Genomic DNA, 15,208 nt, shown 5'->3' on the forward strand with positions numbered 1-15,208 from the left:
GCTCTTTGCTTAAGTATAAGTGTTAGACCTCTACATCTGTTCTAAAGGCCTATTAGACCATTTCACATTCCATTAAATTAGACCTCATTATTCATAATCATAACCAAACATGATTTTTAAATAAGGTCTTAATGAGTTTGTAGAGTGACCTTTCCTAAATTAAGTGAACCACGATGGAGTCCATTAATTCTGAACTAACTTAATGAAGTATGAATGTGTAACTGCTCCAAGGCCTTTCTCCCGGACTGAAAACCCCAGCTCTGCAAAATCTGTGCTGGAATGCATGCTGACAAATGCATCATTTTATTGTTTTCTAAGAAATCATGTGATATATACCTGCCAACATTATTCCAGACTGTACTGTATTTATTGCATTATTAGATCACATAGGGTGTTAAGGGATGTATGCTGACACAGTCAATGGCAGGATGTTGATGATATTGTAGATCATCACCCTTATCTCTGCCGAGAGAGGTTGCATGCAGGTGAGAGGCATTGCTACCTCATAATAACACTGTCAGGAGCAATATAATACAGTAAATATTCCCTCAATAAAAGCCAAAAGGGACAGGGTTCTGGTGATACCACTATATGCAGTAGAAACCAGGTGCACTAAATTAACAAGTACCAAATACTGTACACAGAGGACAGGTGCTTAATTCTCTACCAATGGAATGATGTTAGATTACAGACACTTTCCATCTTTGCTACAATTCATGCAAACCATGTAATTCACATTATAATACCCAACAGATTGTTGTGGTGTGGCTAAAGGCTTTGTGGGATCTTATTATAATATAGGAAACCAAGCGTGACCATACTATTAATAATTTATTTTGACAAATTCATCATTTCTAGACAAGTGACATCACAAAAAATGTTGGCTTCTCTTACAAAACTCTACAGTGCAAAGATACTGTTTTCTGCTATTTTTAGAATATTTGCATATTAATATTTAGCCAATACATTAAACTTTAATTGAAATGTACTTTACATATATTTATAAAGAATAAATAATAAACTACATTTACTCAAGTATCGAAAAGCTATTTTGCCTTTACAAGCATGTTGAAATGTTCTCAATGAGTAGAACCAGAGACTTTTTAGCAGATATGGGCCACTTCTTTTAAAATGAATGGGAGAAATTGGAACGCCCAACCAAGGAGCTCGCACCCAATGGTCAACGGATGTAGAAGGGAAGTCCCACCTTACAGTTAAAAGAGTCAATTACCTTTTAGATACAGACATCGCCTGTCAATCATCTCAAGAATGCGCATGTGCATTAAGTGTATGTGTAATATGAGGTAAAGAACCATAATTTATGATACCAGCATTGTCAGATTTCACTGCTGATTTAAAATATGTTCTTTGATCGTAATCTTGACCAACCATTTTTGAGATTTCGGTTCAAGTAGATAGGAGCTGCACTGTCATGACTGGAAATAGCCTCCCGAGAGCATTCCAAAGATGGCCGACAGTGGACTGACTTGCTAGAAAGACTCTGATAGAACCTTTCATAAACATTTCATTTGGCTCAGAATGTCTGGTAAAAAAATAAAATAAATAAATAAATAAATTAAAAAAACATTGTTTTGATGTCTTTTGACAAGTTTAAAAAATGATTTGGGGGGTTGCAATGCAATCTTTAATAACCCATAAAAAGTAAAAAAATTAAAATAAAAAATACTTTTTTTTAAAAAAAAGGTTGAAAGATAGAGTGGCCCTAAAAAGTATTTGGAGATTTTAGCTACACTTAAAAATATTGCATGCCATTGCATTTGATAGCAAAATATCAAATCATTTGGCATTTTTTAAGACATAAAGAGTACAGTTTTTCAAGCAAAACATTTTACAAAAGAAGCTTGTTGGTTTTTAAAATGATAAAACTAGATATACTTTTACAAATTAAGATAAAAATTATTTGGACACTTCCTGGTTGACAAATCTTAGAGTAACATGACCGTAGTTAATGTGAAGAACTACATGTTTGGTTGAACACCTGTGTGAACATGAGGGGAACTGATTTCAAACCTGTATATCAACTATAATTAAATTGAGACCAGTTAAAAATAATCAGAAAGTTAGTTTAGAGAAACGGTCTAGCATCATTTATTTGCAGATGCCACTTGGTTTGATATTTTATATTAAATACAGTGCATTCATATACAGTATATTTAACTGTGTCCAAATAGTTTTTGGGGCCACTTAATACCCTTTCACACTTCAGCTGGTGAATCAGTACGGTAAACCCACTGACTGCTAAAGGTCTGTGTTGTATGTCCCAGAGTAACTGTTTTGCCCATGGATAATCACACAGTACACAGACTCTAGATCTTCAGAGTCTACAGACTACAGTCTCTTTGGTCATGAATGAGCTGTGGTGTAGGCTGGTTTTGACTCTTTTCTCCCGCTGCCTGCGGTTACAGAACCACACACGGACCACCTCCTTCTCCAGATGAAGACCCTCTGCCATCCGCACAATCTCCTGAGATGAGGGCTTGCTCTTCTCCACAAAATTTCTTTCTAAGGCTTCCTTAGACCCAAGACTAAGAGAGTGGATTAAGAATTAATTAGACGTAGATGCTGATATAATGGGTTTTGTTTTCCTTTTTTTAGCTCAAATTCCCAGTTTACCTGATGGTTGTTCTCCGTTTCCGTTTACGCTCCTGCATGCCCATCTTGTCATTAAAAAGAGCTGAGCAGGGTCACAAATTAAAGATAAGTGTAAGATGATAATTTTATAATGATACTGTATTGTGGTGGATATAACTAAAAAGAAAAAAAAAACATAAGTAGGGGCGTCATGCACCCATCTTTTTAAAAGGAACCAGATGCAGTCCTGGCTAGTGGTGTGGTTTTCATTTAGTGTGAATTTGGAACCTGGATTTAAATCCCAAACGAACATAGTGTTTTTTAAACAGCCGGATCTCATTAAAATTCTGTGACTGTGGCAACATTTTTGCAAAATTTTAATATTACAATTAGGGCTGTCGATTTAATGTGTTCATTCAGTGCCATTAATTATATATAAAAAATAACGCATTATAAAAATGAACACAATCATATGCCTGGACCGGAATAAGTAATATTCCTAACATCATTAAGCTTGAAGTACCACCTGTTTTCTCCAGGGGGCAGTAAGTGAAACTCCAGCTGTTAAAGGGACTCAGAAATTCATCAAAAAATTAATTTACTCACTCTCATGCCATCCCAGATGTGTCTGACTTTCTTTCTTCTGCAGAACACAAACGAAGATTTTTAGAAGAATATCTCAGCTCTGTAGGTCCATTCAATGCAACTGGTTGTTGGCCAGGCCATGATGCTCCAAAAAGGAGATTAAGGCAGCATAAAAGTAATCTATGCAACTCCAGTGGTTTACTCAATGTCATCTGAAGTGATCCAGTTGGTTTTGGGTGAGAACAAACCAAAATATAACTCCTTTTTCACTGTTTACACCATTGCAGTCTCTAGGCACGATCATGATTTCAAGCTCGATTACACTTCCTAGTGCTTATCACATGTCCTGAAAGCTAGATGGAGCTATAGGAAGTGTATCGATCTTGACATCACGATCGCCAAGGAGACTGCTGATGTCTACATCTATCTATCTATCTATCTATCTATCTATATATATATATATATATATATTAATTATAATTATTTAATCATTATATATTGAATTATTGTTATTTGAGGGGCTTTCACAGCACATATTTATATATGCAATTAATTGCAATTAATTCTATTAAATAATCGGCATAATGTAATTAATTCAATTATACATTTTAATCGATTGACAGCCCTAATTACAATATATACTACAGGGCTCCTTACATGTACCATGGCAGTTCCGAGTTGAAATGTCCACTGTGCAGCACTTAAAGCGAGTTAATTGTTCTCCCAAACAGAATTTAAATCAACAAAACCTACTTCCCTACCCTAAACCTAACCGATAGTGTCATAAAAAAGCAAATGTGACAAGAAAAACGCAATTGCTGAAGAAACCACGTCATTTTGTGGTGGTTCTATGACACTTTCGGCTCAAGTGTCGACTTGCAAACGTTAAAATGTATAGTTTCATAAGTCATGCACTATAGTAAGTGTTTAAATGTCATAAGATAGCATTGTCTGAGGAACAGGGTGAAAAGTAAGTGTTTATGAACTGCTAATCTGCCCTTTCACTTGTGATCTGTGTAAAAGTAAATAAAAGTCGTTGTTGTAGCGCCTCTAGAGTTCATTTCACCAGGAAGATGCGATACATACAACAAGCCATGCAAAAATCATTTTGCAAAAATGTGATTCTATGGAACCAGGTCGGATTTTTAATAAATGAAGCAAAATTTCTGTTGCCAGTGATCACTGTGTGTTTTCGTTTTCATTGTCTATGACTTTTGAGCAACTTGAGGGTGGGTAGATGATGACAGAATTTTCAGTTTAAAGCAAATGATCTGCGTAATGTGCGACTCAACTGGAAAGAACAAATTTAGACATGTGAATGGATTATTTTTGCCACCATGTTCAACCCCTTTTTACCTGCAATAATCGTGCAACTTATCAAATGTCAGTGGGGACTCATGCATGATGCATCTGCTAATAACACTCTGTTGGCTGCTGACTCACCTCCGGCTTGCTCAGCCTCCTCCAGCCACTTGGCCAGGATGGATTTGAGCTTGCAGGCATTTTTGAAGCTGAGTTGTAGGTTTTCAAAGCGGCAGATGGTGGTTTGGCTGAATTCAGAGCCGTGCACAGCCGCCAGTGCTTCACCCACATTGGTCTGAGTATAACCTGTCAAACAAAGCTAAAAGTTAGAGACTGGAGTTTTACAAGCTAAGCATCTCCTCTTCTGTATTTTCAAAAATATTTATGACATCTGATGCATGGAGATTTTTGACTTGTGGCATAAAGTCTGGTCTACTTTGCAGTTTATTCTGTCTAAGAACCGGCCACTTAGACAGGCCATCTAGGAGTGAGAACGGGTTGTCATGTACTGTAAAGCGACCAACGAAGGTTCATTTTGTTTTTATGTGCCGTTTAGGGGCAGGTAAAATTGAATTAGATGATACCACAATAATAAACCTGTCTGGAAAAAACTTTATAACATTTTTGCCATGGCACTCTCGATGAACAGTTGTACAGAAAACAACAAACCAATTAGTGGAAATGTGTGTCGATTCTGTATTCAGAATTTCAGAATTTTTATTTACCCAAAAATTAACCCTCATGCCATCCCAGATGTGTATGACTTACTTTCATCTATAGAACACAAACAAAGATTTTTTGAAGAATATTTCAGCTCTGTAGGTCCATACAATGCAAGTGAATATTGACCAGAACTGTGAAGCTCAAAAAAGCACATACATTCAGCATAAATGTAATCCATAAGACTCCAGTGTTTCCATCCATGTCTTCAGAAGCAATATGATAAGCGTGGGTGTGAAACAGATCAATATTTAAGTCCTTTTATACTATCAATCTCCATTCACTTCAACATTCTTCTTCTTTTCATGCATAAGGGCAGGGATGAGAATTTATAGTAAAAAAAAAAAAAGTACTTACATTTTGATATGTTTCTCACCCACACCTATCATATCCCTTCAGAAGACTTGATACTGGAGTCGTATGGTTTACTTTTATGCTGCCTTAATGTCCTTTTTGGAGCTTCAAAGTTCTGGCCAGCATTCACTTGCATTGTATGGACCTACAGAGCTGAGATATTCTTCTAAAAATCTTCATTTGTGTTCTGCAGAAGAAAGAAAGTCATACACATCTGGGATTGCATGAGGGTGAGTAAATGATTAAATGAATGAGTATTTTAATTTTTGGGTGGACAATCCCTTTAAGTAGCAACTGATCATTTCACACACAAAAAAGAAAAGAAAAAAGAAAAAAAGGCAAGATATACAGTTCTGTTCATGAAAATCTAGTTTGCTTGCTATTAAATACTCACCAGCTTATGTTTTGGGTGCTGGTCCCCCAGCATAGTGTGCTGGTGTCCCCACTAAGCTTTTAAACTAGCTTAACCAGCTTAATCAGAAAGACCCTGCTAGGATCTGCTGGCAAAAAAGCATGGCGATGCTGTTCCACCAGTCAGACCAGCACCGAATCAGCCCTAGCCAGCATGGGAATTGTATGCTGGTTAAGTCTATTCACCAGGGTTTCAAGACACACTGGCCTTCTAACATTATAAACAACAAAACCCATAAGGTCCGACTCAAAAGACAAACCCAGTTTGATCCTCCTCAGCTTGAAGTCATTAGCAAATTTCTCCAGTTCACGGATCTGTGGCGAGTCCATATCTGGGGGCTCTTCCAGTGGCCGGCTTTTCCTGCGCAGCTCCTGCTTGAAGTCACCTAGAGTGGGTTCATCTGTAAGCAGGGCCTGGGGAAGCGGGGGGAAGCTGTGGGTCAGAGCACAAGAGCCTCCGCCCAAGCTGTGCTCAGGGAACTTATACAGGCGTGGAGCCAGAGCTCCTTTGGGACCAAAGAGGACAGAAATAAAGACTGAATTTAGAAGGAATAACAACTGGAGCAAGTGCAAAGTGATCAAAGTGAAGAGCATGGAAGTATGCAATTCTGAAGTCAGTAAGAGACAGGTGTGATTTCTCAAGACATCTATTTTCAGTGATATCTGTCAGGTAGTAGCAGGGTCATTCCTGTTAATACTTTTTGAACTCTAGGTTTTCAAAAAATGAATATGCTTGTGTTGTAATTTATGGAAGTATTTCTCTGAAAGTGACAATAACAGACTATACCCGACTTTCAGAACTATGCTCAGGGCAAGCTCTGGTACTTAAACTTTGAGAGTTCTTGACTACATGAGTGTGTTAACTTGACATTATCATATCTGTTTCTGAAATTTTAGGATGGATGGAATGATTTAACATCATATATATATACACACACACTCACTACCGTTTAGAAGTTTGGGGTCACTTGCCTGAAATGTTTCTCATGATCTTTTGATCTGAAGGTGTATGCTTAAATGTTTGAAATTAGTTTTGCAGACAAAATATAATTGTGCCACCATATTAATTTATTTCATTATAAAACTAAAATTTAATAAAATAAAAAAAAAAAAAACAGTTTTTGAAATGGATGACTTGGACCAAATAAAGAAAAGCAGCCAATAAGTGCCCAACATAGATGGGAACTCCTTCAATACTGTTTAAAAAGCATCCCAGGGTGATACCTCAAGAAGTTGGTTGAGAAAATGTCAAGAGTTCATGTCTGCAAATTCTAGACAAAGGGTGACTACTCTGAAGATGCTAAAATATAACACAGTTTTGATTTATTTTGAATTTATTTAGTCACAACATAATTCCCATAGTTCCATTTATGTTATTCCATAGTTTTGATGACTTTACTATTATTCTAAAATGTGAAAAAAAAAAATTATAATAAAGAATGAGTAAGTGTTTCAAAACTTTTGACCGGTTGTGTGTATATATATATATATATATATATTGTGTTTGCACAGTTGTTTTCCCACCAAAATGATGTCACTTCCTGGAGGATTATTATTTTTTTACCATTTTAAATTATAGGCCTGTTTCCAAGAAAACATATTTTATTTGCAACTTTTCGATTACAAAAAAAAACACAAAAAAAAAAAACAAAAAAAAATGTGAAAATGAAAATGAAAAAACAAGGAATATTTCTTAATAAATTGTTGTTCATATTAAAAATGTGTAAATAGCACTTAGAAATGACAATGTCTGCTAAACTAAAGTAGTAAAAATACAATTTACATGTGTTCACTTAATTGTAATATTTTAATAAAAGAAAACAGCAGTAACTAATGTGAGCTTTATATTTTATCCCATATATTAAGACATCATGGGGGCTTGAAAATGTACTGCACAACAGGAATTCCCCATGCGACATTTATGCATGGTATTCCAAATAAATAAATAGATAAATAAATAAAAGAATTTGAAAAAATTGCTTAAAACACCTTCTGTACGTTTGCTGTTTTCAATAAATTGATCTGCATCTCCCCCTTGTGGCTGTGTATTTTCAATGCATATTGTCCCCTCACATTGAATTGTCTATTTTGGTTCTGTTTGAAAGGTGGTTTTATTTTCTTTTTCTCTTATTCTGAATGGGAAATTAATTCTGAATTCAGTTCCATTAGATGACTAATACAGTGTCATGCATGTAACATAGAAACTAATATTAGTGACTAATATGACAATAATATGAGTTATAATTAGCCAGCAGCCTACATTATATGCAGTTAAATGTGAAAGATGACTCACAAAGCTCATTTTGATAGATTTTATTTTATTTATTTTTTTAAAGATTAAGAGTTTGGTAACACTTTTATAATAAGGTTCCGTTCGATAACATAAGTTAATGCATTTTTTTAATCTTGGTTAATGTTTGTTAATATAAATACAATTGTTCATTGTTAGTTCATGTTAGTTTGTAGTGCATTAATTAATGTTACCAAATACAACTTGTGATTTTAAAAATGTATTAGTATATGTTGAAATTTACATTAAATAATTTTAATAAATGCTGCAAGAGTATTTGTCATTGTTATTCATGTTAACTAATATTAACAAATGGACTGTAACAATTGTCATTGTTAAGTGTTAACAAGAGTTCTTTACTGCAAAAAGCAGCACTTCAGAGAAAACAATCACTTGTTATTTATATCCGCAGACACCAGGTGGAACCACAAACACATCGAATTTACGTGGTAAACGCATGCATTCCGTTTATTTAGTTTAAGTCAACTGAAGCAGGATCACACAAAGAGCAGGCACCACAAACAGTGGCCCCAAAAATATTTGCACTTTTAAAAATTTATAAATGTCATTGCATAAAAATAAAAAAAATAATAATAATAAAAAAAAAATCAAAGCAAGAGTCGTCTGCAAAAAAATGTTGCTAGACCTTATCTCAGAAGTAACTCAACTTTTTCTAGGCATTTTTTTTTTTTTTTCAATGATTTTGAATCAACTGGCTAAAGATAATTTTCACACAAGTGTCCTCACAGAGTAACTGCAAGTGTAGTTCATAACATTAACTATGGACATGTTCCAGTAACAGTTGATGACCAGAAAAGTGCAAATATGTTTTTTTCTTAATTTTGAATAGTTTTTTGTTTTGTAATTTAATCCTACTAACTTCTTTTTGTTTAATGTTTAACTTGAAAAGTGTACTTGTGCTACATTCTATGAAATTAATGCCACTTGGTTTGATATTTTGCTATGTAATGTAATGACATATACAAAGTGTGCCTTAAAGGGGCACTCGGTAACTTTTGTCTTTGTGTCATCTTGGATTTACACTAGCTGGGTTTCCATCAAAATGTTTCGCATTTTTAATGCGCACTTCTGATAATTTGACTAAAGAAAATGCAAAACATTGCGCATTTCCACGAACTGTAAATGTGCATTATCTTGAAGGAGCCCGCCTTTTTGTCCTGGAGCAGCTGAATGACCTCTTTGCTTCGGGGAGAGTTGTATTTGCTGTAATAAAGCAACTGTACATTATGATATTAATTGCTGCCAGGAGACGTCACAAAATAAGTGCAATAGCTCACATAATGAAGGCTCAAATGGATATTCCCATACGCCGACAGCCTCCATATACCTGGGAATGCTTGCATTCAAAAAAGATCTGGTGGATTGTGAGGACCCACTTTAACGACGATCTGTGAGTGAAGCACTTTCGACTAACCAGGGCTACGTTTGAAGAATTGTGTGCCATGGTCGGGCCTTTCGTTGAGCCAGTCACGTCAAGCTCTCGCACACCTATCTGATGAGGGCATTGCCATCACGCTATTCAAATAGTCATCGTTCATACGAATAAGCCGTTTCCATCATTTTAATGTGCATTTAAACTAATGCAAAACTCTAGAAAATCCACCTCCTCCTAGCGCATTAATTAATTTATTCGCATGTCAAGCGTTTCCATTCAGGAAAATAGTTGGATGGAAATTCAGCTACTGACACCTAGTGGCTTGGATGCAGCATAATTTAAAATCAACAGTTTTCAGTTTCAGATGCCATTGTAGAAATTCACTATTCACAGTCAGCCATCATTACTTTGATCAATGAGTGAAAGTGTCAAATAACAGGACGGTAACTGAGATTAAGGGAGTAATATTTAGCTGGTCATGTGATTCTAACATGGCAGCCCCCATGTACGGATCCCCTCCATGTAGAATAAAACAGCTTTTATAAGATTACTGATATGAATGGAGTCTTCATTTTAATGTGAGTGCTCATGATTTCCTACATATGTTGCAAAATTGCAATTCATGTCTTAAGAAGTTAAACTTTTTTAATGAGGAAAAAATTACTGAGTGCACCTTTAAGTGTCAAAATATTTTTGGGGGTCACTGTACTCTGCATGTATTTTTCTGGTTCTATTGTAACAAGTTTTTTTGCTGTCAATGAATTGACTGACTTTGAACTTGTTCGGTCTTTGTGTATGAGTTTGGCTATTCTGTTTGTGAGGACTTGACACAAGTGAGAAATACTATATAACTTGTGCGTCATGGGGTAGCACTCAGGCTTAGATTTTAGCACAGGTTGTACCTTGCAATGAGTTGGTTCCGTTGACCATGTTGGCATGAGGTACACTGCAAGTCTGCAGGATGCGAGTCTGTGAGATGCTGGCAGAGAGCATTTCCTGTGCTGGAGACATCAACATTGCACTGTCATCACACATCATAACCACACACACACAACCTAAATCATATGTTATTTTGTATGGCGACATTATGTATGCACATTGGAACAATATTTGACGCACCTGCCATCATGCCGTAGGTGGTCTGCTGGTTGCTGTAGTGACATGGGGGCATTGGGTAGTGCAGGCTGGCTGACGCATTGCCCAGAGCAGAAGTGGACAGGTGCATGTGAGAGCGTTTGGATGACTGGACCAATGGGAGACCTGAAGGGACTAAACCAGAAAGCAACAGAATAATATCAGTGCCACATCCAAGATTTTTCTGTTTATTTATTCATGAGGATGTCTTTTTTTGACCTGTCCCCACCCCTCTGTCCAACACCTACTTGCTATAGCAAAATGCACATTTTGATGAAAACAAAATATTAAAAACATTTTGCTCAAAAGCTAAAAATTAGTTTTTATTCTCTCTCTCTCTCTCTCTCTCTCTCTCTCAGTATATACTGTATATGTATATATTATTTACTATGCATACTGTACTGTAGGCTGTCGATTTGATGTGTTAGTTTAGTGCAGTTAATTGTATAAAAAAGCACATTTTAAAGGCTTTCAATAATATGGAAATTATACAAACAATATTTTGTTTTCTAAAGCCACTTTTCTATTGTCTAATCGATGCATTACACATCTGCCACAATGATGTAATGTCTTTGAATAATCAGAATTATTATAGCCTATTTATTATGTACATTATACTATTTTTAGAATGATTTTGATTGTTATATATTGAATTACATTTATTTAAGGGCCTTTTCTCAGCTAATATTAATATGAAATTCTTTATGATTAATCTGATTAAATAATCAACATACCATGTAATTAATTTGATTATATATTAGGGCTGTCAATTGATAAAAAAAAAAAAAATGTATACTGAATATATACAGTATATACTGAAAGTTGTGTCCCCAGGTTACTGTATGTGCCAACCAGATTATTTGCCAAGCCTGTCACCATCACAATTAGCCGATCCCTTAATAAAATGAGTTAATACGTAAATAATTATAATTAAAACTTTATTATTTCAGCAAATGATTATATACACTTTTTATCTCTTTTTAATATGTTTAGGTTGTATCCCAACATATGATGGATGGATGGATGGATGGATAGACAGATAGATAGATAGATTTTGTGATTTTAGCTCTATGTTGCATTTAAGTTGTCCTTACTTTTGCAGTTGAGTTTTGAATTAAAGTCAAAATTTTAGAAGAAAAGAAAGTATGTAAATACAGATATTAATTCTTAATCTGCACAGTGACCTCAGGTTGGGAGAGCTGCACAACAGCTAACATTCTATTGAATTTCATTCAGATCAAAGTACCTGTGGGAGGTAATCCAACCAAAATGACCATTATGCAAGTCTCAATAAGAAGTGCTACATCTTTTTGAGAACAGCCACATCTAGTACTTATGTCAAGACAATCTCCTTATATAGACTGGCTTTGACCACTAGAGCAAGAACAAGCCTGACACTGAAATGATGCATTCAACCTTTATAGATCCCTCATAAAAAATAATTGGTTTATTCCATCAGTATACTGGAGCCAGCCATTAATTGTTCAGATACAATCTGAACAATAATGTTACAATAATGTCGATCACATTAAATAGCTCTTCAAACTTTCCAATTTGTTGTATACTCTGACATTCCAAAGACAGGGATTCAGAGGACATATGTGTATGAATAGAAATGACAAAACATTTCATTTAAATGAACAGAGTTTTGCATCTTCTGGCTCAGAAACAGAGCGAAATTGCATGGCTCAGTAATTATGCATAAGAACTGTGATTTATATGGTGAACAATAGCCAGGAGTTGAGACTCAATTCAGTGAGTTTCTGACAAGACTTTCACTAACGCTCTCACACATGTAAGACAAAACTGGGGTAAAATGATCACATGCATGATAATTTAGCTTTCAACACATCAAAGTAATAATATGTCTGCTTCAATAATTATCTGTGGCGACAAAACAACTGTGTAAATTGAGCTGATTAGCCATGTCTACATAATTCTCACTTATTTCAGTAAATTACTGTTTGTCTTGCCAAACTCTTCTCTGCTCCCTGATGCGGTGAGTGGTGTCACCCAAATCAAATGTGTCACCCAATGGGAAAATGTGAGTACCTAATGATCAAGGTAAGTTAAACTGAGTGCTGTCATATATAATGCAAATTACTCACTTAACTGATTTAAATTGCCGTAAAATGAGTTTCATTACTAATGTATCTGATATAAAATGACACTGGCCAGTGCATTACATTTTAGATTTAGTGCTCTTTTTCCAAGCACATTTCCTCTGGGGGAAAAGATATGTGATCTTTGGAAAGGTTATTTGCTCAGAATGAGAGTCAGACAGATTGGGAGTGATGACAGCAGTGTGGACTGGAGATAATAAAAAATAATATCTGAACTTTAGGTGCACATAGACTAGGTCGAAAGGACATACACTCATAGTCGAGTCTCTCTCTCTTTCATCTCTTTTCTCCTTTTCTTTGTTTTTCTCTCTCTTTCTTATAAATAACTCTATGGGAAATGGTCTCAATGGATAAATGCTATTATTCCAGAGATTTATCTATGGAAGTCCAGTTGGGCTTTTCTAGTGTTTTTATTTCTTAACTTCTACGTTGAACTTTTCCAACTTAGAATTATAATGTTGGCAATTTCTTTCATTTCTATAAGATGGGATGCTCCAACTTAGAAATGTTCCAGATGATAATAAATGCAGTTTCATTCATTTCTATGATAAGAAACAGGTCGGAACAAGCAATCTACGACCATAAAGAGATAAAAGTGAAAACGAAATATACGCTTTCATAGACTTCATAGTCTAGTTCAAATGAAACATGTTTAACTATATATTAAAACAGCAGCCAAATGCAAGTGAAGCACTATTGTAATTATTACCCCATGACTCAACATCGCTCAATTCATTGTTCAATTCTGGGACAACTAGGCCGTCTCAGCTGGTTGTGCTTCAGGATCCAGATTCTACACTGGACATCAATTGCTGACCCAACACAACAAAATTTAACAAAATAGGCCCAACTACTGTACATGCAAAATTATTTACATTACAAAATAGACTGAATATGAAACTTGAAAATTTTGTAAATGCATAAACAACAGCAGAAGTGTGACTGTACTAGACCAACACATCTAACAAATACTTGGCCAAATGTTAGATTAATATTTGCCATATTATAAAGTTACAGATAAATTGGTACACAACCTCTGATGTCAACAACAAAAGATTTAAGCAGTGTTTTTCTCCTACCTTTACACATTTGATAAGTTTATTTATTTAGCAATCTTAACTCTGTGCAATTACACTGTATGGTTACTCTAATTCTTTTTTTTTTAAAAATCCCTAAACAAAGACCAAAATTATTCATTTTAACTTCTCCTAGAGTTTTCAAGCTACATCCACAAACTCAGCACAGACCTTCAGACTGTTCTGACTTAATGTGCTATGACTTTTCTAACTGATCGGGAATTAGGTTTTCCGCAGAGTGGATGAACAAATCCTGGAAAAATTCCATAGACTTACATTGACGGAATGTTTAGATGAGCCGATTCTATTCCAATTCCAATTCTCTAAACATTCAAATTTAAACAAACACACACAACGCATTTAATCAGCTATAAGTTACTCTCTAATTAGCTAGCTAGCTGACCGTTTGTCTTTCTTTAATGTCTATATAACCATCAAACTTTTTTGAGCATCAGATTTACCTGCAGGCACCATACTGCTAGTGTAGCTGGTGACGGGCAAGCAGTCAGAGGCTCCAGTATGGTGCATGAGCAGAGGCAGAGCAGCTGAGTCTCCGCTCAGAGCAGTGAAAGAATCAGTGGTGCTGAAGGCCTGACAGGTCATGACTCTAAGATATTCACCTACACAGATACTGCCTCCTACATGCACGGCAACGGCCCACCTGTGTGACAGGAGCGGGGCTTGTGCAGGTATTTATACTGAGCCACCTCGGACCCCCTCATGTATGTTAATGCTCTCTTGCTGTTACCACACTATGGCAGCCCACAGCAGCTTTCTGACATAAAGCTGTGGTAATTAGGGCAAAGAGGCGCAATTTGATACTGTCCATTTCCACTGTGTTTGGCTTTCAACAAACACCAATGACTGCCAAACCAAGGCTTATGTGACTTAAGTTGGAGTTTCCAAACTGATCTGCATTAATTAGCCATCTCAGAATGTGTTTACATTTACTTTTCAATGCATTAAGGGAGATGTTGTTGAATGAGGGAAATACTTAGGATTTGCATAATATAATATAATGTAATATAATCGTTATATAATTCGGCCCATTTCGTAGCCATCCCACCAGGAAAAGTCCCAGTTCTCCCTATGGTCAGTCCGCCCCTGTTTGCCATTACACATCTGGCCATCTGGTCACTTGACAATTCGTTTTTGTATGGCATTTTAGTTGTTTGTTAAAAATATAAGCTCCAAAGCCCTAGTCCTAGATGCTTTAACTTGCTCT

At 35.7% G+C, this 15,208-nt stretch overlaps 1 protein-coding gene across 2 annotated transcripts; it reads right to left on the bottom strand.

The window, feature by feature from the left end:
* Positions 1–868: 868 nt before the first annotated feature.
* On the bottom strand, positions 869–14,586 carry LOC127448564 (pituitary-specific positive transcription factor 1-like). 2 transcript variants are annotated; one of them, XM_051711203.1, is made up of 6 exons: positions 14,445–14,586; positions 10,770–10,838; positions 6,225–6,470; positions 4,621–4,785; positions 2,635–2,695; positions 869–2,546 (listed from the first exon to the last, which is right to left on the bottom strand). In XM_051711203.1, the coding sequence occupies exons 1-6, from the start codon at positions 14,584–14,586 to the stop codon at positions 2,336–2,338; spliced, it is 894 nt and encodes a 297-aa protein (XP_051567163.1). In that variant the 3' UTR covers positions 869–2,335. The 2 variants fall into 2 exon arrangements, with proteins under 2 accessions (XP_051567163.1, XP_051567162.1); XM_051711202.1 differs by having other exon boundaries at positions 10,770–10,919.
* Between the last annotated feature and the right edge of the window lie 622 nt (positions 14,587–15,208).

Source organism: Myxocyprinus asiaticus, chromosome 11 (assembly GCF_019703515.2).
Source record: "Myxocyprinus asiaticus isolate MX2 ecotype Aquarium Trade chromosome 11, UBuf_Myxa_2, whole genome shotgun sequence".
Lineage (NCBI taxonomy): Eukaryota > Metazoa > Chordata > Actinopteri > Cypriniformes > Catostomidae > Myxocyprinus > Myxocyprinus asiaticus.

Excerpts from the sequence above, each read along its gene's own strand:
- LOC127448564 (XM_051711202.1), bottom strand. The coding sequence starts at position 14,586 with ATGACCTGTCAGGCCTTCAGCACCACTGATTCTTTCACTGCTCTGAGC. Across the intron at positions 4,786-6,224 it reads GCTGAGGAGGATCAAACTGG|GTTATACTCAGACCAATGTG; the intron begins GTTTGTCTTTTG and ends TTTGTTTGACAG. Across the intron at positions 2,547-2,634 it reads AAACGGAGAACAACCATCAG|TCTTGGGTCTAAGGAAGCCT; the intron begins GTAAACTGGGAA and ends CCACTCTCTTAG.